This window comes from Hemicordylus capensis, chromosome 3 (genome assembly GCF_027244095.1).
Source record: "Hemicordylus capensis ecotype Gifberg chromosome 3, rHemCap1.1.pri, whole genome shotgun sequence".
NCBI lineage: Eukaryota > Metazoa > Chordata > Lepidosauria > Squamata > Cordylidae > Hemicordylus > Hemicordylus capensis.
The window spans coordinates 348,931,626-348,947,344 of NC_069659.1; the positions used below are offsets into that span (position 1 = coordinate 348,931,626).

Genomic DNA, 15,719 nt, shown 5'->3' on the forward strand with positions numbered 1-15,719 from the left:
TCACTAGGCAAGGGCCAAAAATGCTCCCCAGTTTCACAGCCCCAATGGCAAGGCGTGAAAAGGGAGAGCTGGTGTGGGGTGGATTGCTGGACTGGTGCTAGCAAGCATGACTTGTCCCATTTGCTAAGCAGGGTCCTCTCTGGTTTGCATTTGAATGGGAGACTACATGTGTGAGCACTGTAAGAGATTCCCCTTAGAGGATGGGGCCGCTCTGGGAAGAGCACCTGCCTGCTTGCATGCAGAAGGTTTCAAGTTCCCACCCTGGCAGCATCTCCAAGATAGGGCTGAGAGAGACTCCTGCCTGCAACCTTGGAGAAGCCGCTGCCAGTCTGTGTAGACAATACTGAGCTAGATGGACCAAGGGTCTGACTCAGTATATGGCAATTTCCTAAGACTGTATATCAGTTATTTTTAATGGGTGTGGGGAAGACCTGGCATCATTGCAGTGCGTTTGCAGGGTGGGGCAGAGAGGCATGGTGGTTACCAACCAGGAGGAGCACTAGTGAGTTTCTCTCCTGCCCCTTAAATTCGTGCCCCCCCAAATGTGAAAGAAGTAAGGCAGTATCTCTCCCTTCCCTGCTCAAATTCAGCTAAGATGTTTTGGGGGAGAACTTTTGGGCCCAGCAATAATGTATACCCAAGATCACGCAGTATGGATGAGATCCTCCAGATGCCCTCATAGACTCCGGCCAAGCTCTCACCACAATAATAAACTGGCTGTGTCACTGTGGCCTCCGGTCAGGACTTAATATCATTGGCTGCTACTCCATCCCCTGCTCACTGAGCAAAGAGGCACCTTTTAAACATGGCGATTCTCTTTATTGAGCAAGGGGAGAGCAACTGGCCCAATCCAGCCCCAGCACAGCATCCCTCCAGTGGCTGTTGCTGGGGTCTATCTTATATTTCTTTTGTAGATTGTGAGCCCTTTGGTGGAGAGGGAGCCATTCTATCTATCTATCTATCTATCTATCTATCTATCTATCTATCTATCTATCTATTTATTTATATCTATGTAAACCGCTTTGGGAACTCTTGTTGAAGAGTGGTATATAAATATTTGCTGCTGTGGTGGCGTACCAGAAACTGCCCAGAAAAAAATAATCTAGATATAGATATAGATATAGATTTGGCAACCTGCAGATTCTACCACCAAATAGTGTGTATGATAGAGCAGAGGGTAAATCCCAGGATCCCCGTCCATGCTTGTACACACAACACAAGGACACTCATTACTGTTTCTTTCTTTTCTGCTTCTGCACATCTCTGGCTCTGAAATACTTAAATCGAGCAGAGAAGAAATAAGTTCTGCACATTTTCAACTGAGTGGTTATGGATGAGTGATCTGGAGGCTGCTCCACAGTGACAAATTTAGCTCCTCCAACTTGTCCCCACGCCTCTTCCAAAGCGCTGATGTAATATGTTATTTCTCTTCATGTATTGATTGGGTGAGTCAACAAAATGGCAAAGTAATTTGGTCTGAGTTGCAGCCAGATCGGAACAATCGGAGCCGTAGCTGAAGTGGCAGAAGTCCTGGACCCAAACCGCTGACTTCAGGGGTTCTCAAGCCTGGGCCCCCAGATATCGTTGGACTACAATTCCCATCATCCCAGGTGGAGCCATTGTGGCTGGGGATTATGGAATTGTAGTGCATCATGCGTTTATGTGGAGTAACAGTTAAGCAACTGAAGCAGCATAGCAGGGGCTTGCACATTTGTATGCCCTCTGCCCCCCAGATATCCAGACATCACTGCCTGTGGAAAGCTAGCAGCTCAGGGAGAAAGGTTCTAGCCTGAATGTCTCCCTAATGTGCTTGGGATGTGGTGGTCTGGTTTTGGGTTGTTTTTTACGGGGTGGGTAGGTAACATTTAACAAGGAACCTTCTACCTGCCTTCTAAAGAGGTTTCCTCCAAGGACGCTTTTTCTGCACTTGTTGAACTGGCAGAGCAGTCTGATCAATTTTATATCTCCCCTTTGCTATATGACCAGAGTTCTAACATGTAATGTCACCAAATTTTGTGCAGCAGTGTGTAAAATTCGGCAGGAGCTTAATGCCAATGTCAATGATTCTTATATTGACAGATAGATGCTCAGCATTTGCCTTAATGTATTCTTTAATGATTTTGTGTACTGTACTTGCTCTCGCTCTATCTGTATTTTATCTATATTTTATGTTGGTTTTGGCGGAGGATGGCGCAGGGTGTTTTTTTTCCTCCTAGCTGATCCAAGATCGTAAAAAATTTAATCAACTAACACACCTACATCGAATTTTACTTTTGTCCCACAAGAGCAGGAGTGCACAACTCAAATACTCCAGTGGGCCAGAACCAACCATGATTTGTTGTGTGTGGGCCCAGGTAAATGTTCAGCACATTAATGATTACATTAAAATTAATTATTAAATATAAATGAAAGAAGATATTAATTACTCATTTAAAATAATAATGAAAGCAATGATTAGTTAACCACAGCATGAGGAGAGAAGAGAAGAGAAGGCTGCCAGCAACCTTTCCTCCTCCCTGCCCCTCATGCACATTCAAAGCTTAATTTTGAGAGGGGGCTGGCCCCCACCAGGGCCATGGGGCAAGGCAGCATTTTGCACCTCACCTGTGTACTGTTCATATGCATTTATTTGCATTATTGATGCAAAGCATATATTGTATCTTTTTTATTACTGGTCATTGACTGTAATAAAGATTTTCATTTGATTTTTGCACTTGTTGATCAGCCTTAAGTGTTGAACAAAATGGTATTGCAAAGAAAACAGGAAGCACGTAGGGCCCTTGCATCCTGATCTTCTTCAACACGATCTTTTATGGAATCCCACTTCGCCATCTCGTCATGCGAAAACAGTTTTCTTGCCCTCCCAGGCAGTGGAGATATGAAGTTTTATATTTCCGGTGATATGAAGAAGCAAAGGAACAGGATGCATGCAGCATTTCTGCGTCTGTCACAATCTCACCCTTGATCTCTCTTGCTTCTACCCAATTTGGCCTTGCCTCTGAACTGTGTTTAAATTCTAGATGTGGCCACCTTCATTAATGTATGCTACTCCAGCAAAATTTCTTCTAGATCCAGCACAGAGTGCTTCATTCTGCCCTGTGCTCTTTTGTCCCTGTAGAGTCTATGATCCTGCTGGGATCCATCGAACGGGCACAGATTGTGACCCTCCTGAATGGGCAGCTGAGCTACTTATGTCGCCTGCAGTATATGCGGGAGAAGGCCCAGGTGGAACGCAGAGCAGCCGAAAAGAGCCAAGATGACGAGGAAGAGCAGCCAGCCTCTGAAACAGGAGTGCGTTTCCAGGTGATGGCAAGGGCAAAATCTAGGCCTGATACTCTTCTCTCCAAATCCCAAAGAGTTGGAAATGTTGGGATCCTTATGGATACATAACTGGAGCATCTGCAGGTGTGAGGGAGGTACTGGCAGCCTCAGGGTAACTCACAGATAGGGGGGTTTCACAAAAATCTGAAGGGGGGAGAAGCAACTAAGGCGGCACACACGCACACACACACACACACACACACACACAAACGCACACCCCACCAAACTGCCCCAATGTGACACAGTGGAGCAGAATGTTCACAGATTGAGGCAGTTAATAGACAACCTGACTTGGATCAGTGCCTTGGGAGGCCAATTGGATTTGAATCAGCTCAGTTCATAAGGTCTGCTTCGAATTGGATGAACCCACACTCCCCTGACCCCTGTATTTATTGAGAGGGCAGAAGACAGGGCATCCTCTTTTTCAAAATGTATTTTCTTTGCACTGAGAAGGGAGCAGCAACTGCAATGGCTTGATTTTCAAAAAGATTTCCAATGGGTTCTCCCCACCCCTTTCTCCTCTATAGTCCTGGGAAAGGTGCATGGTCTCCTGGGAATCATAGTCACAGCTGCAGCTCCTGAAAAGACTATGATTCCCAAGAAACCCTGTGCCTTTCCCAGGAGAGAGGAGAGAGGGGTAGCGGGGAGGGAACCTGTCAGTCTTTTTAAAAATCAAGCTACATCAGCCTCTATTCCCTTCCCACCAGGAGTAAAATACGGTTTTTTAAAAAGTGCCCTATCTCCTGCATGGGAGGAAAATATCAAAGTCAGGGGTGTGTGAATTCCAGCAAGGGCAGGGAGGGTAGGTTTGGGATACAAACCAGGTCAAATTCCAAGCAGGCTGACTCAGCTCAAATTGTCAGTGGTTCGAATTAGGCCGAATCGGATTGCTTCGATTCGGATCTGAATCTGCCTCCAAAGCTTTACACTGCCCTAAAAATTAACAAATGGGAGGCTGGCCGTCATTTGGTGAAGGAAGGCGAAGACTGACTGGAGTGGTGTGAGGAGCAACCGCGCAGAAGCAGCCGCCATGTTGGTAGGGTAACATAGCAACAGGACCTTAGTCTGACCCCTGCCTCTTCCACCTTTCCTTCTCTCAACCCAGATCATCACAGAGGAATCCTCGGCTGTCCCGCCGCGAAGCGAGTCCCGCAAACCCCTGAAGCCAGCTTTAAAGCGAGCCTCCAGCACTTTATCGGAGAGCCCTTCATGTGAGTCCTCGCACCTTGTTAGACTCTGTCGGATCTCCATCTGACTAGGCCTCAGTGAAGCCTGACTGTCTCTGTCTTTTTCTGAGGGCAGCTGGAAACGTGGACCCCCCAGGCATTGCCTTGAGGAGCCTCTTTTGTGCGAACTCCACAACAGCAGAGCCGGCTGAGGTGAGTCCTCCTTCCTCTCCCCTGCCTTGTGTTGGGTACATTTCTGGGCAGAGAGGTTCTTCAGTGCCCTTGGCTGCCCCATGGGCTCACGTGGCTGACATGTTCCCGTCCCAGCCAGCGAGCTCCCATAATTCTTCTCTCTTCCCTATGTTCCCTCCCGTTTCTGGTAAAATTTAAAAAGGATGAGAATTCGGGCCAGTCTGAAAAGCGGAAGTCGAAGCGCGTCCGCATTTCCGTGGTGGTAAGTGTGGGCCACGCCACATCCATACCACCCTGCCTAGACAATCACAGGGCAGGAAACTCCCCTCCCTGGTGTGTCCATTGAGGCCTTGGACTGTGCTGAAGGTTTTTATGGCACTGGGGCCTCGCAGCCAGGACCTGCCCGAGGTGTGGTGGTATCTGTGAAAAGCCCAAACACTGCCCTTGCATCTGTGCGCGCACACACGTTGCTCATTGAGATGGAGCTTTTCTGCAGAGCAAGCCACATTGAAACCAAGAGGAGTTGCACCAGGTCACTTCACCACTCTTGCCACTAGAACTCAGGATCACCAGCGACACTGGTGGCACATTCAGGACAGACAAAAGGAAGTACCTTTCCACACAGTGCTTAATGAGCACGCAGAATTCATAACCACGGGGTGTAGTGATGGCCACTCGCTTGAGAGCTTTCAAACCCAGATACCTTTCCCCAAGAATAATAATTTCTGTTTGTTTGTTTAAATGGCCAATTCATTGTCTACCACTAACAATTAGAACCTCCATGTTCAGAGGCAATGTATCTCTGGGTACCAGCTTTTGAGTGACCATCACCTTCTTCCCCAGCTTTTGAGCTTCCCAGAGGTATCTCGCTGGTCACTATTGGATCCAGAATGCTGGACTAGATGGATCTCTAGTATAGGAAACCAAGAGCAAGCATTGATCTGATGCAGAACCCAGGAATTCTGCCAATGCTCTTGTTGTATCAATGGTGGCCAGAGACTCTTGCATCCTTTTCCAGTGAGTGGAGAAAGTGCCTCCCTCTTGAGACCCTTCAGGGTAAAGGTGGGACAACCTCAAAGCCTTCAGCACAGATCAGCCTCTGATTTGATTAATCTTTTCTCTTAGTGGCAGCCCCAGAAACACCACCGTCCCCACTTTTACAAACTAACTAATTATATAATGATCTATTCTGGAACTGCCAATCAGAAATCTTCATCACCTCCATTCTTGCTTTAGAATCATGTTTCCCAGCTAATCCACTCCTCTCCCCAACTTCTATACTGAAAACCTTCACCATTGAACTGATTCATTGTCTGCATCCAGAAAAAAAAAGGTTGTGATTTAAATTCTCCTTGTAGGTCTTTTTGCCACTATCCAGGTGGCAAATCCTCGTACAACTTTCCAATAGGTTTTTTTTCCTCCAGTGAGCATCTCAAGAGACCCATCTGCATTTCCGCCTGTATTCATTTAGGAACTAAATGCACAGGAAACTTTTGCTTCCTAGAAGAATGTTGGAAATGGAAGTCAGCTTAGTGCAGGGGTTCTCAAGCTTGGGACCCCAGGTGATGATGGACTATAGCTCCCACCATTCCCAGCCACAATGGCCAAAGCCAGCTCCATGATGGGAGCTGTAGTCCAACGACATCTGGGGGCCCAAGCTTGAGAACCCCTAGTGTGCAAAATGCGGACTCCGCCATTAGATCTCCATGTGCTCAAGGATTCTGGGATGGTGAGGAAGCCTCTGGTAGTAATTACTTTGCCTGCCTGCCATAGAGGAGCTGGAGAATCAGAATGGCCTCTGGCTGCCTTAGACTGGGTCACTCTGATCTCAAGGTTGTGTCTGCACTCCAGACTTGGAAATAGTTCAATAGTCATTTGCTCTTCTTCCCTAGGAACTCCTGGGAATTGTGGTTCTGTTAGATAGCACCAGGGATCTCTCTAACAGAGAATTCTTAGCCTCTTGACAAACTACAATTCCCAGGTTCCTTGAGGGGGAAACTGAACTTTACATTTGTCGATATGGCCTATAGACCTCTGGCTCCTTCTGACGAACTGCTCTCCCAAGAGAAGAGAAGAGCAGGCAGACGATCCCAAGGAAGCCGGGGCTAGAAGAAGCAGGTACCTAGGAAAGGATGGGTGTAAGAGAGGGTGGTCTGGTCCAGAGGAATGAAGTGAAGAGGAAACAGAAAGAGGAGTCTGAGAGGGAAAGAAAAACTAGGAATGAGAGTGGTCAGAGGACATAGGTGTACATATGGTCAGGTGCTGCAAAAGCGAATTAGGCTGAAGTCCACACATTGGTTTGAAATGACCAGGTAAACCTTTGACCGCAGGTCTAACTGGAGCACAAGTGAGTGGCACCTTGTATTAGTGGCTGTAGCCATGCTAGATGCTCTAAGGGCTGTGAGCCCAGGAGAAGCTACAGCTGCCAGTGGGTTGACATCCCTGAAAATGGCATCCCTGTGGCCAGTGGTCCTTGGCTCTGCACGGAATGAATGGGGGGAGTGGGTTGGGTCCCTGCCAACATTTTGCGGGTCTCTGTGTCCCCAAGACTGGTGGTCAGGAGCAGAGAGCAGTTTTGACCTAGCACCTGAAATACCAGCTCCTGACACATGAGGGTGCATTCAGACAACGTATTTGCCTGCCAAGGTCGGCCGGGTAAAAATTACCTTGTGGTGACTTCACCACTTCAGAAAGTGACTTCTCTCCCTCGCAAAGCTGGAGTGTGCACCCCTTTTTCCTTTTTTCCACCTACTTCTCTTGGGTGCACAAACATATCACGATTTGTCACCACACCTGGGCAGTTCAGGCCTCACCTTTCTCCACCACCTTTCCCATCTCTTGATTTTTGACAGCTCAGTCCCTCCTCAGTGCCTTTCCTGTCTGGCCTTTGTAGAAATGGCTCCTCTCTCTCCTTTCCCCCTCCTTGCAGGACGAGTACGAGGCAATTGGTGAGATGACCCCTGCTGAGGTGAGTAGCCCTTCTTCCCTAGAGGACCCCCTCTCCAGAGAAACCTCCCTATGCTGAATTTATTCTCTGCTGGATTTATACTGTGTCTGAAGGGCCAACTCTTTGGATTAAGCTGAGCTTGATTTGGTCTGGTGCTCCCTAGAGGAGATAAAACCCAAAGTCCCATGACTCCATAAAATGGCAGGGCATATTCAACTTGGCTGGCTTGCTCAAGTCATCTAGAGCAGGGATTCTCAACATTGGGTCCCCAGATGTTATTGGACTTCAACTCCCATAATCCCCAGCCCCAGTGGCCTTTGGTTGGGAATTATGGGAGTTGAAGTCCAGTAACATCTGGAGACCCAATGTTGAGAATCCTTGATCTCTAGAGCATTTGGCACTGGTTTCTTCTGGTTTTACTCCTGCCCTCTGCTTGCCTGTTCTGGCTGAGATCTTGTGGACTAATCTGTGGGAGACTGTCTGGAAGATCTCATTACGAGGGGCACAAGGTTGGCTTCGGCCATTGTGGCTGGGGATGATAGGAGTTGTAGTCCAACATCTGGGAGCCCAAGTTTGAGAAACCCTGCAATAAGCAATCATTCCAAGTGGGCGAAAAATCCACATTCACTTCCTTCCAGCAGAGGAAGCACAACGTCCTGCAAATAGGGCTGGATTTAGGCACAAGCTAAGTAAGTGACAACTCATACTAAGAGGAGCCCCTGAATACAAAACAATGACTAAATTTCAAGTTTTACAGAATGCATTTTCATTTTAAAGGTATTGCTGATGCAAATAGGCTTTATTGCAATCGGGCTGTTTTTTGTTAGATTCTTTTTTTGTGGCATCTTTGCCAGGTGAAAACCAACATTTCGGTTTTCCTTGTCCTTTTTGTTAGAATAATACCTGGTTTTGTATGCTGTGGGGCCTCTTAAGCATGACATGGCTTAGGGCCTCAGCATGCCATAATCCAGCAAGGACTGCCAGCCACACCAGTTGGTAGCCAGGCACGTGGCGAGGGGAGGGTGGGCTCATGTTTGCCCCTCTCCCCAATGGCCCCTGGCATGTGCCAGCCACGGCCCCAGAATGAGATGTCACACGCCAGGCATGGCCAGCACCCAGAAGGGCTGGTGCAGCCCTGCAGAGTTCATTTCCCAGCTAGTTTTGTTGTCCACTGGGTGTTTTCTTCGCTCTCTCCCTCGCTCGGAGCTCCAGAAATGACGCTGCTGGCGCTTGGGGGAGAGGAGCGATCCAGGCGGCCCCCAGGAACTGGGCAGCTTGGGTTCGTTGAACCCATCTACCCAGTTACAGCTCCACCCCTGTTCATGGCTCAACCCAAACCTAACGTCAAGTAGAACAGACAGCTAAACTGTGACCCCTCGTGTCGTTTATATGAAAATTCCCAGTATAGACTGCTCTGCACTCCCAACATGGGCTGGTTGGCTTGTCGCTTGACTGGTCCTGATCCCAGCTGTGTGGTAAAAGAAAAGACCTTGTTGAGGTCTTCCAGATTCGGTAGCCAAGCTCTGGCAGAAAGATGTTTTCCCCCCTTAATTTTATATTTCTACTACTTTTGCTTTTTTAAAAAATATATTGAAGGCCAGCTCAAACTACTGGCTAAGATGCATTTTTTGCAGCAGTCACGGAGCAGCAGCTGGCTGTGAGGGCTCTGTCCTATCTGGCAGCTATACCCAGCTGCTGAATGAAGGAGGAGGAAAAGCAGTCACGTAGTGCTGCAGGGATGCTGTCCCTAGTACTTTTCTCCCTCCAGGGTCTCAACAGGGACACAAAGGCCTTTGCTTTCTAAATAGAAAGAATATCCTGCTCTTGCTATTCCAACAGTGTGTTGCATAAGTGAACACAGGACTACAGCTGGGCGTCTGCACGAACCGGGGTTCGGCACCGAACCGGTTCGGCACTCCGAGGCGCTGCCAGCAGAGGAGCAGCAAGGGGCACCTTTAAAAGGGAGCACAGCAGGTCCTTACCTGCTCTCCACCGCCCCATATAGCGTCGGCTGTTGGGGGGAGTGCCATCGCAACAAAAAGATGCATGCTTGCATGCAGAAGGTTCCAAGTCCCCTGCCTTGGCAGCATCTCCAGATAGCGCTGAGAGAGACTCCTGCCTATAACCGTGGAGAAGCTGCTGCCAGTCAGTGTAGATCAGGCCTGCTCAACCTTGCCCCCCCCCAGCTGTTTTTGTACTACAGCTCCCATAATCCCCAGCCACAGTGGCCAATAGCCAGGGATTATGGGAGATTTAGGCCAACATCTGCAGGAGGGCCAAAGTTAAGCAGCCCTGGTGTAGATAATGCTGAGCTAGATGGACTAGTGATCTGACTTAGTCTACGGCAGCTTTCAATGTTCCTAACTTTCAGATCCTGGAATGGGAAGAGCAACAGCTTGATCAGTCTGTCAACTTCAACAACAGCAAGATTGACCCAGCCCCCTTCCAGTTGGTGGAACGGACGTCTCTGCACAAGGTGAGGAGGGGGTGAACTGGGCAGGTCAGGACCGGATGTCTTCCGCAGTCCCACACAAGAACCACACAAGCACAGAGCTTGCTATAGTGTACAGAGCTCAGTATCTAGAGAAAACTGGAGTTTTCCTTTGCATAAACAGAACTGAGAAATAATTTGCTAGTCCTTATGGGCACTTTCCAGACTAGACCCTGCAACGGGGTCATGTCGGATCTCGGAAGCGTGCTTCCACACTTCCTGTGTTGTGACACCGCAGTCCCTACACGGACAGCGGGGTGCCGTTCACATTGCCAGTGCTTTGTCTCGGATTTAATCACTGCGATATAGAGCTAGGATGTCGTATATCCGGCGTAAGGATGTTGCGGTTTTTCCGGGTTGTTAGTTTTCGTGAGACTGCTCCCCCTGCTGTTGATGTTTTCAATGCGACTTGCCTGAACGGAGGCATTTTGCTGCTAATGAGCAGTTAGTCTGGAAAGCTCCATGGTGAACATAGCTTGAAACTGTGTAGGCATTGTCTACTGCAGAGGTAGACCACCTTTGGCACCCCACCTGTTATTGAACTACAATAAATTGTGGCTGGGGATGATGGGAGTTGTAGTTCAGCAACAGCTGGAATGCCAAAGGTTGCAATGCCTACCTCTGGTCTAGTGAAATCTCAGAAACCCATGGAGACACGGGCTAAATCAGATTTCAGGGGGAGCAGGAGAAAGGGCACCCATGGCCTACGTAGCTCCTTACCTCCTCGCTTCCCATGAAGATGCAGAATAATCGGTGTAAGTTATATAACACTTTGAATTGGTATAATTCAGGAGTTCTCAGCCTTGGCCCCACAAATTTTTTATTTATTTTAATTTTATTTATTTATTTATTTAACATATTTTTATGCCGCCCAAAACTTACGTCTCTGGGCGGTTTACAATAAGATAAAAACAAAGGTAAAACATTAGTTTAAGACAAAACAAGAAATTTAAAAAACCACAATTTAATTTAAAAAAAACAATATTTTTTTAAATGTGGGACTACAACTCCCATCATCCCCAAACACATGACCATTGTGGCTGGGGATGGTGGGAGTTGTACTCCAATGTCATATGGGGGATCAAGGCTGGTATAACTTATATAGGCTACAGGGTGGTGGTTGCTGAAGAGCAGAATGTACCTAATTCAGAGCCTCGCCAAGAGATTCTCCCGCAAGCCAGGTTGAAGAGGCAAGGCTTTGGGAAGGATGTAATGTGGCAGCCTTGGAGTCCTGGATCCTTGCCATTGATTCGTTGATACTACTGGGTCTTGCTGGGCACCCTGGCCTATATACTCACATCATGGTGGGGTAGAAATGAGTTTCCGGCGTTCCCTGCTGATTCTGCGCTTCTATCCGTCTCTTCCAGACACACACCATTTTCTCACTCCTGGGAGTGGACCACGCCTATGTCACTAGCATTGGGCGCCTAATTGGCATGGTGTCCCTTAAGGAGGTGAGTACTGCAGAGCAGGGGGAGAGCTTGGAGTGGGGGAGTCCCCTCTCTCCCCTTCCCCCCTAGTAACATGCATACACCCTCCTTCCCCAGTGAAGAGGGATTGATATACAGTCACCCCAGATGTATGAGGTTGGACTCCCCCCCCCTGCACTGGGGAAACAGAGTCCGAGCCCCCCCTCCATTCCCCAGGTATCCCCCAAACCCTGCTTGAGAAGGAAGAGCCCTTTCCACTGAAAATGGCTTAGCAAGGGACTTAGCTATGGAAAGAGGCCTCTGGTTTGAATCTCACCTCTGCTTCCAATCTGTAAACTTGTAGCCAGTCCCGTGGCCAGCATAAAAGGTGAGAGAGGGTGCAAAAAAAGTGGGGTGTGTGGCTAGATCTTACCACCTTAGATTCTCCCTATTACAATAGAGCAGTTTAAAAAATATTCATTTGGGTAAACAAAGGGGCAGAGGAAAATTTGGAGGAGCAGGCCCACCCTCGCCTCCCGATGCCCTAACCAGCTATGGGTCTGCCCATGTGCATTTCCTGCTTGGAGTGTCCGTGCACATTTCCCTGCACATGGGTGTGCATTTTTGAGCACCGTGTATCCTGGCCAGCACTGTGCTCAGAAGTCAGCCTCACCCTGACCAAGCCCGCCCACCTCGCCCCTTCCCCTCTCTCTAGCTGCGGAAAGCCATTGAGGGCTCCGTCACTGCCAAGGGCGTGAAGGTCCGGCCCCCGCTCGCCAGCTTCCGGGACAGCACGACAAGCAGTAGCGAGACAGAGGCCACCGAGATCCACCAGCTCTGGGACCGGCGTCACCGGCACTCCATCCCCCGCGCGTCTAGCCCTTCCGAGAGTGATGACAAATGCTTGTGATGCCGGAGAGAGCGAGCGTCTGCGTGCCCTGCGGACAGGTCGGCGTTGCCACTGCGTGGCTGTTGCGCCTGCCTCTGTCGTCAGAGGGGACCATGCGCCGCCTTCGAGCGCAGTGACTAGTGACCGCACCCAGCGACTCACAATAGGCCGTCCGCCTCGAGGACAGAGTGACCCCAAGGCTCACGGGGCAGGCGTTGAGACTTCTCCCCATTCTGGAGCCACCACAGACTTCTCTTCTGGAGGAGAGGAGACGCCTTCTGGTCAAGGGCGAGAAGAAAGTTTGAACTTCTCACCAGCCTCGAGCCCCAGTGGGGCATCTGCTTCCTGGAATTATGGAAATCCTCCACTTGATGCTGAAGATGCACCCTTCTCAATCCTGGGGACCTGTTGGGGTGTGTTAGCCACATGGCCCGTGGTCCCCTTTCACCATGCCCTCCAGCTGCCACCCTGGCCTCCCTCCATTTTGTGATGGGAGCCAATTAGGTGAGGGGAACCCGTCACAAGGTCTGGGAGAGGGAGATGATGAAATGGGGTAAAAAAGGTGAGTTGATTTTTAAAAAAGAAAATCCTTCTGGTCACCTCCTCTCCCTGTGCAGATCACCCCATAAGCTGAGAGGAGCGTGCCACTCCTTCCTTGGCAGGCTTGGGCCCTGTTGGCCAGTTGTGTGGGGTGGGCCCCAGCCTGGCTTGGTCTCTTTCCCCCTCGCTCCAGCACCTCAGTCACGGTCATGCCTGCCAGCCCTCCTTGCCCCACTTGCATTCCGTCCGTGCATCTCGGCCCTCTGGTTTAGGGAGGGCCTGCTACTATGACAGGGTCTTGCTCTTATTAATGATATGTTTGAACTTTGGATGGAATCAGGTGGATCTCTGAGCTACTGATCCCCAGAACCCTCTTCTTCCCTCTCTGTGGAGCCCACCCTCTTCCTGAGTCCAGGGGTGAGGAGAATGGCGCTGGAATCTGAGATGTAAATACAGAGGTTTTTTTATATTAATTTAATAAAAAAATGAATTACAACTAGAGCGCTAAAATAAACCAAACTGATGAGTGACTGGTGTTTACTTAGACCACACGGTACGACAGGGACCGGCTTCCAAGGCCTGGGGCTTGAGCACACGCTGTGGGGTGGGAGTTTCAAATCCAGGAGACGAAGGGGGCCGCGTTCCTGATGTTTGAGTCATCTTTGGCCTCCAGTTTTTGACATTTTAATTGCTGTGTTATCGCATCTTCCCCTGTGAGCGTCCCAGTTTATGTATTTCATTTTTATCCCGTCCTTGCTCCAAGCAACGGATGTGGTTTTCCTTCCTCTCCCATGTTGCAGGTAGCCCAGATAGCTCAGTTGGGGGAGCCTTAGACTCTCCCAGGTCCCTGGTTCGATCCTGGGTTTCAGCAACTGTGGCTTTTTCTGCTGCAATCTTAAACTTTGATCCAAATAGCGAAAATTCTGCTTTGCACAGGTCAGTATCTAAGAAGCTGCGTTTGCCCTCAAAACGCCAGCATTAGTTTGGTGATGGAGCCATCGCGTGGAGAGCCGCTGCCAGTCAGCAGAGGTGCACCTAGGTAATTTTGGAGCCTGGACCTATTGGCCTTTGGAGGCCCCACCCCCAGCCTGCTGCAAGTTAAGCATCATCCCCCTACACACACACACACACACACACACCATGACACGCAGTATTTTGAATACGTGGGTTCTTGCAGGCATGCACCCCAACTGAACTCACAAGAATGTAAAACAGGTATATTTATGCAAAGGTGCAATAGCAGAAACATTTCAACACACAACTTAACATCTTTCAGTCCCACATATTTTTCTCCACTCCTCCCTCCTTCTCTAAAGCAGAGGTCACACTCAGTGCACATCACAGCCACGCTTGGCCATCTGGCACAGTGCAAGCATGGTGACCACACCACCCGGGACAGACTAAAGAGGGTATGGGGGCCCCAGGGGATTGGAGGCCCTGGACTTCAGCCTAGAAGTCCAGGGGCAAGAGTGCCTCTGCCGGCCAGTAGAGACAGGACTGAGCTAGATGGCCCCACGGTCTGACTCCGTAGAAGGCAGCTTGCTGTGTTCCTTCCTGTGCACCATTGCTCCAGCGGCCGTGCTCTGTCCTGCTTGGATGCTGATGCTGGCCTGCCTTTCCTCCCCCTCGCCGGGTCTCTCCTCTGTCGTCTCTTGGCTGGCACGAAAGGGCCGGTGCTGCGATCACGACGCGGCGCATCAGGCACGCTCCGCGTCGGCCTCGGTGTGTGATCCTCATTAACCCGCCTGGAGCTGCGGCTTGCTGGCCTGCCGCCTCCCTTGACCCGGCGACCTCTGGGCCTGGCTGTCAGCATCTGGCTCACCCTCTGCCTGCTTTGCTAGGCTCGGCGGAGTCCTGAGAAGGACTTTGTGGTGACCTTGCCGCTTAATGAGGTCCGCGTTGCAGGAGCAAGAGAGGCAGATGGAGGGAGACTCTCAAAGGTCAGCCGGGGAGCGCACACCATACGGTCTGTGCGTGCCCGTTGCTGTTGCTCAGCTTCCAGCTGGGGCTGCTGTGGATAGAAAATTGCTCCTGTTTGCAAATGGCTTATAGGACTCACGTGTCTTCAAGGCTGAGCTATCCCACGAGTCTGGACACGACTCTGGATGGCCAAGCAGAGTCTGGATAGTTTTCGCTCGAGGATGCTGTATTTGTGTCCTGTTATTAGTGGGGAGGAGAGCTGGTCTTGCAGTAGCCGGTCCCCATTGCTAAGCAGGGTCGACTTTGGTTTGCATTTGGATGAGAGAATACATATGAGCCCTGGGAGATATTGCCCTTAGGACAGGGCTGCTCGGCTTTGGCCCTCCTGCAGAAGTTGGCCTACGATTCCCATAATCCCTGGCTATTGGCCACTGTGGCTGGGGATTATGGGAGTTGTGGTTCAAAAACAGCTGGGGGCCCTAAGTTGAGCAGGCCTGCCTTAGGAGATGGGGGCATAGCTCAATGAGAGAGCAAGAAGGTCCCAGGTTCCCACTCTGGCATCTCCAGGTAGGGCTTGAGAGAGACTCCTGCCTGGAACCTTAGAAAGCCACTGCCAGTCAGTGTAGACAAGACTGAGCTAGATGGACCAAGGGTCTGACTCAGTGTAAGACAAGCGTCCTATGTTCCTAAAGGGTTGGACTAGAAGGCCTTCAGCTAGTCAGGTACAGAAGCTTAGGAACCAATGTTTTCTTTTTTATTAAGAGATCTTAGGACTCCGTTTCCTCAGACGACACCTTTTCTCATCTGAAACCGGATGTTCTCTGGCTCCACACAAATACAGAGA

At 49.8% G+C, this 15,719-nt stretch overlaps 1 protein-coding gene across 2 annotated transcripts in view; it reads left to right on the forward strand.

The window, feature by feature from the left end:
- Nucleotides 1-13,474, forward strand: part of CLCN2 (chloride voltage-gated channel 2) — a 96,227-nt gene extending 82,753 nt beyond the window's left edge. The window contains exons 17-24 of one of the 2 annotated variants that reach the window (XM_053309319.1): nucleotides 3,119-3,303; nucleotides 4,427-4,532; nucleotides 4,624-4,700; nucleotides 4,882-4,941; nucleotides 7,609-7,647; nucleotides 9,998-10,102; nucleotides 11,485-11,571; nucleotides 12,242-13,474. In XM_053309319.1, coding sequence (XP_053165294.1) covers nucleotides 3,119-3,303; nucleotides 4,427-4,532; nucleotides 4,624-4,700; nucleotides 4,882-4,941; nucleotides 7,609-7,647; nucleotides 9,998-10,102; nucleotides 11,485-11,571; nucleotides 12,242-12,436 — 854 coding nt within the window. In that variant the 3' untranslated portion in view covers nucleotides 12,437-13,474. The remainder of the gene's footprint in view (nucleotides 1-3,118; nucleotides 3,304-4,426; nucleotides 4,533-4,623; nucleotides 4,701-4,881; nucleotides 4,942-7,608; nucleotides 7,648-9,997; nucleotides 10,103-11,484; nucleotides 11,572-12,241) is intronic. The other variant, XM_053309320.1, reaches the window with a different exon arrangement.
- The last annotated feature ends 2,245 nt before the right edge of the window (nucleotides 13,475-15,719 follow it).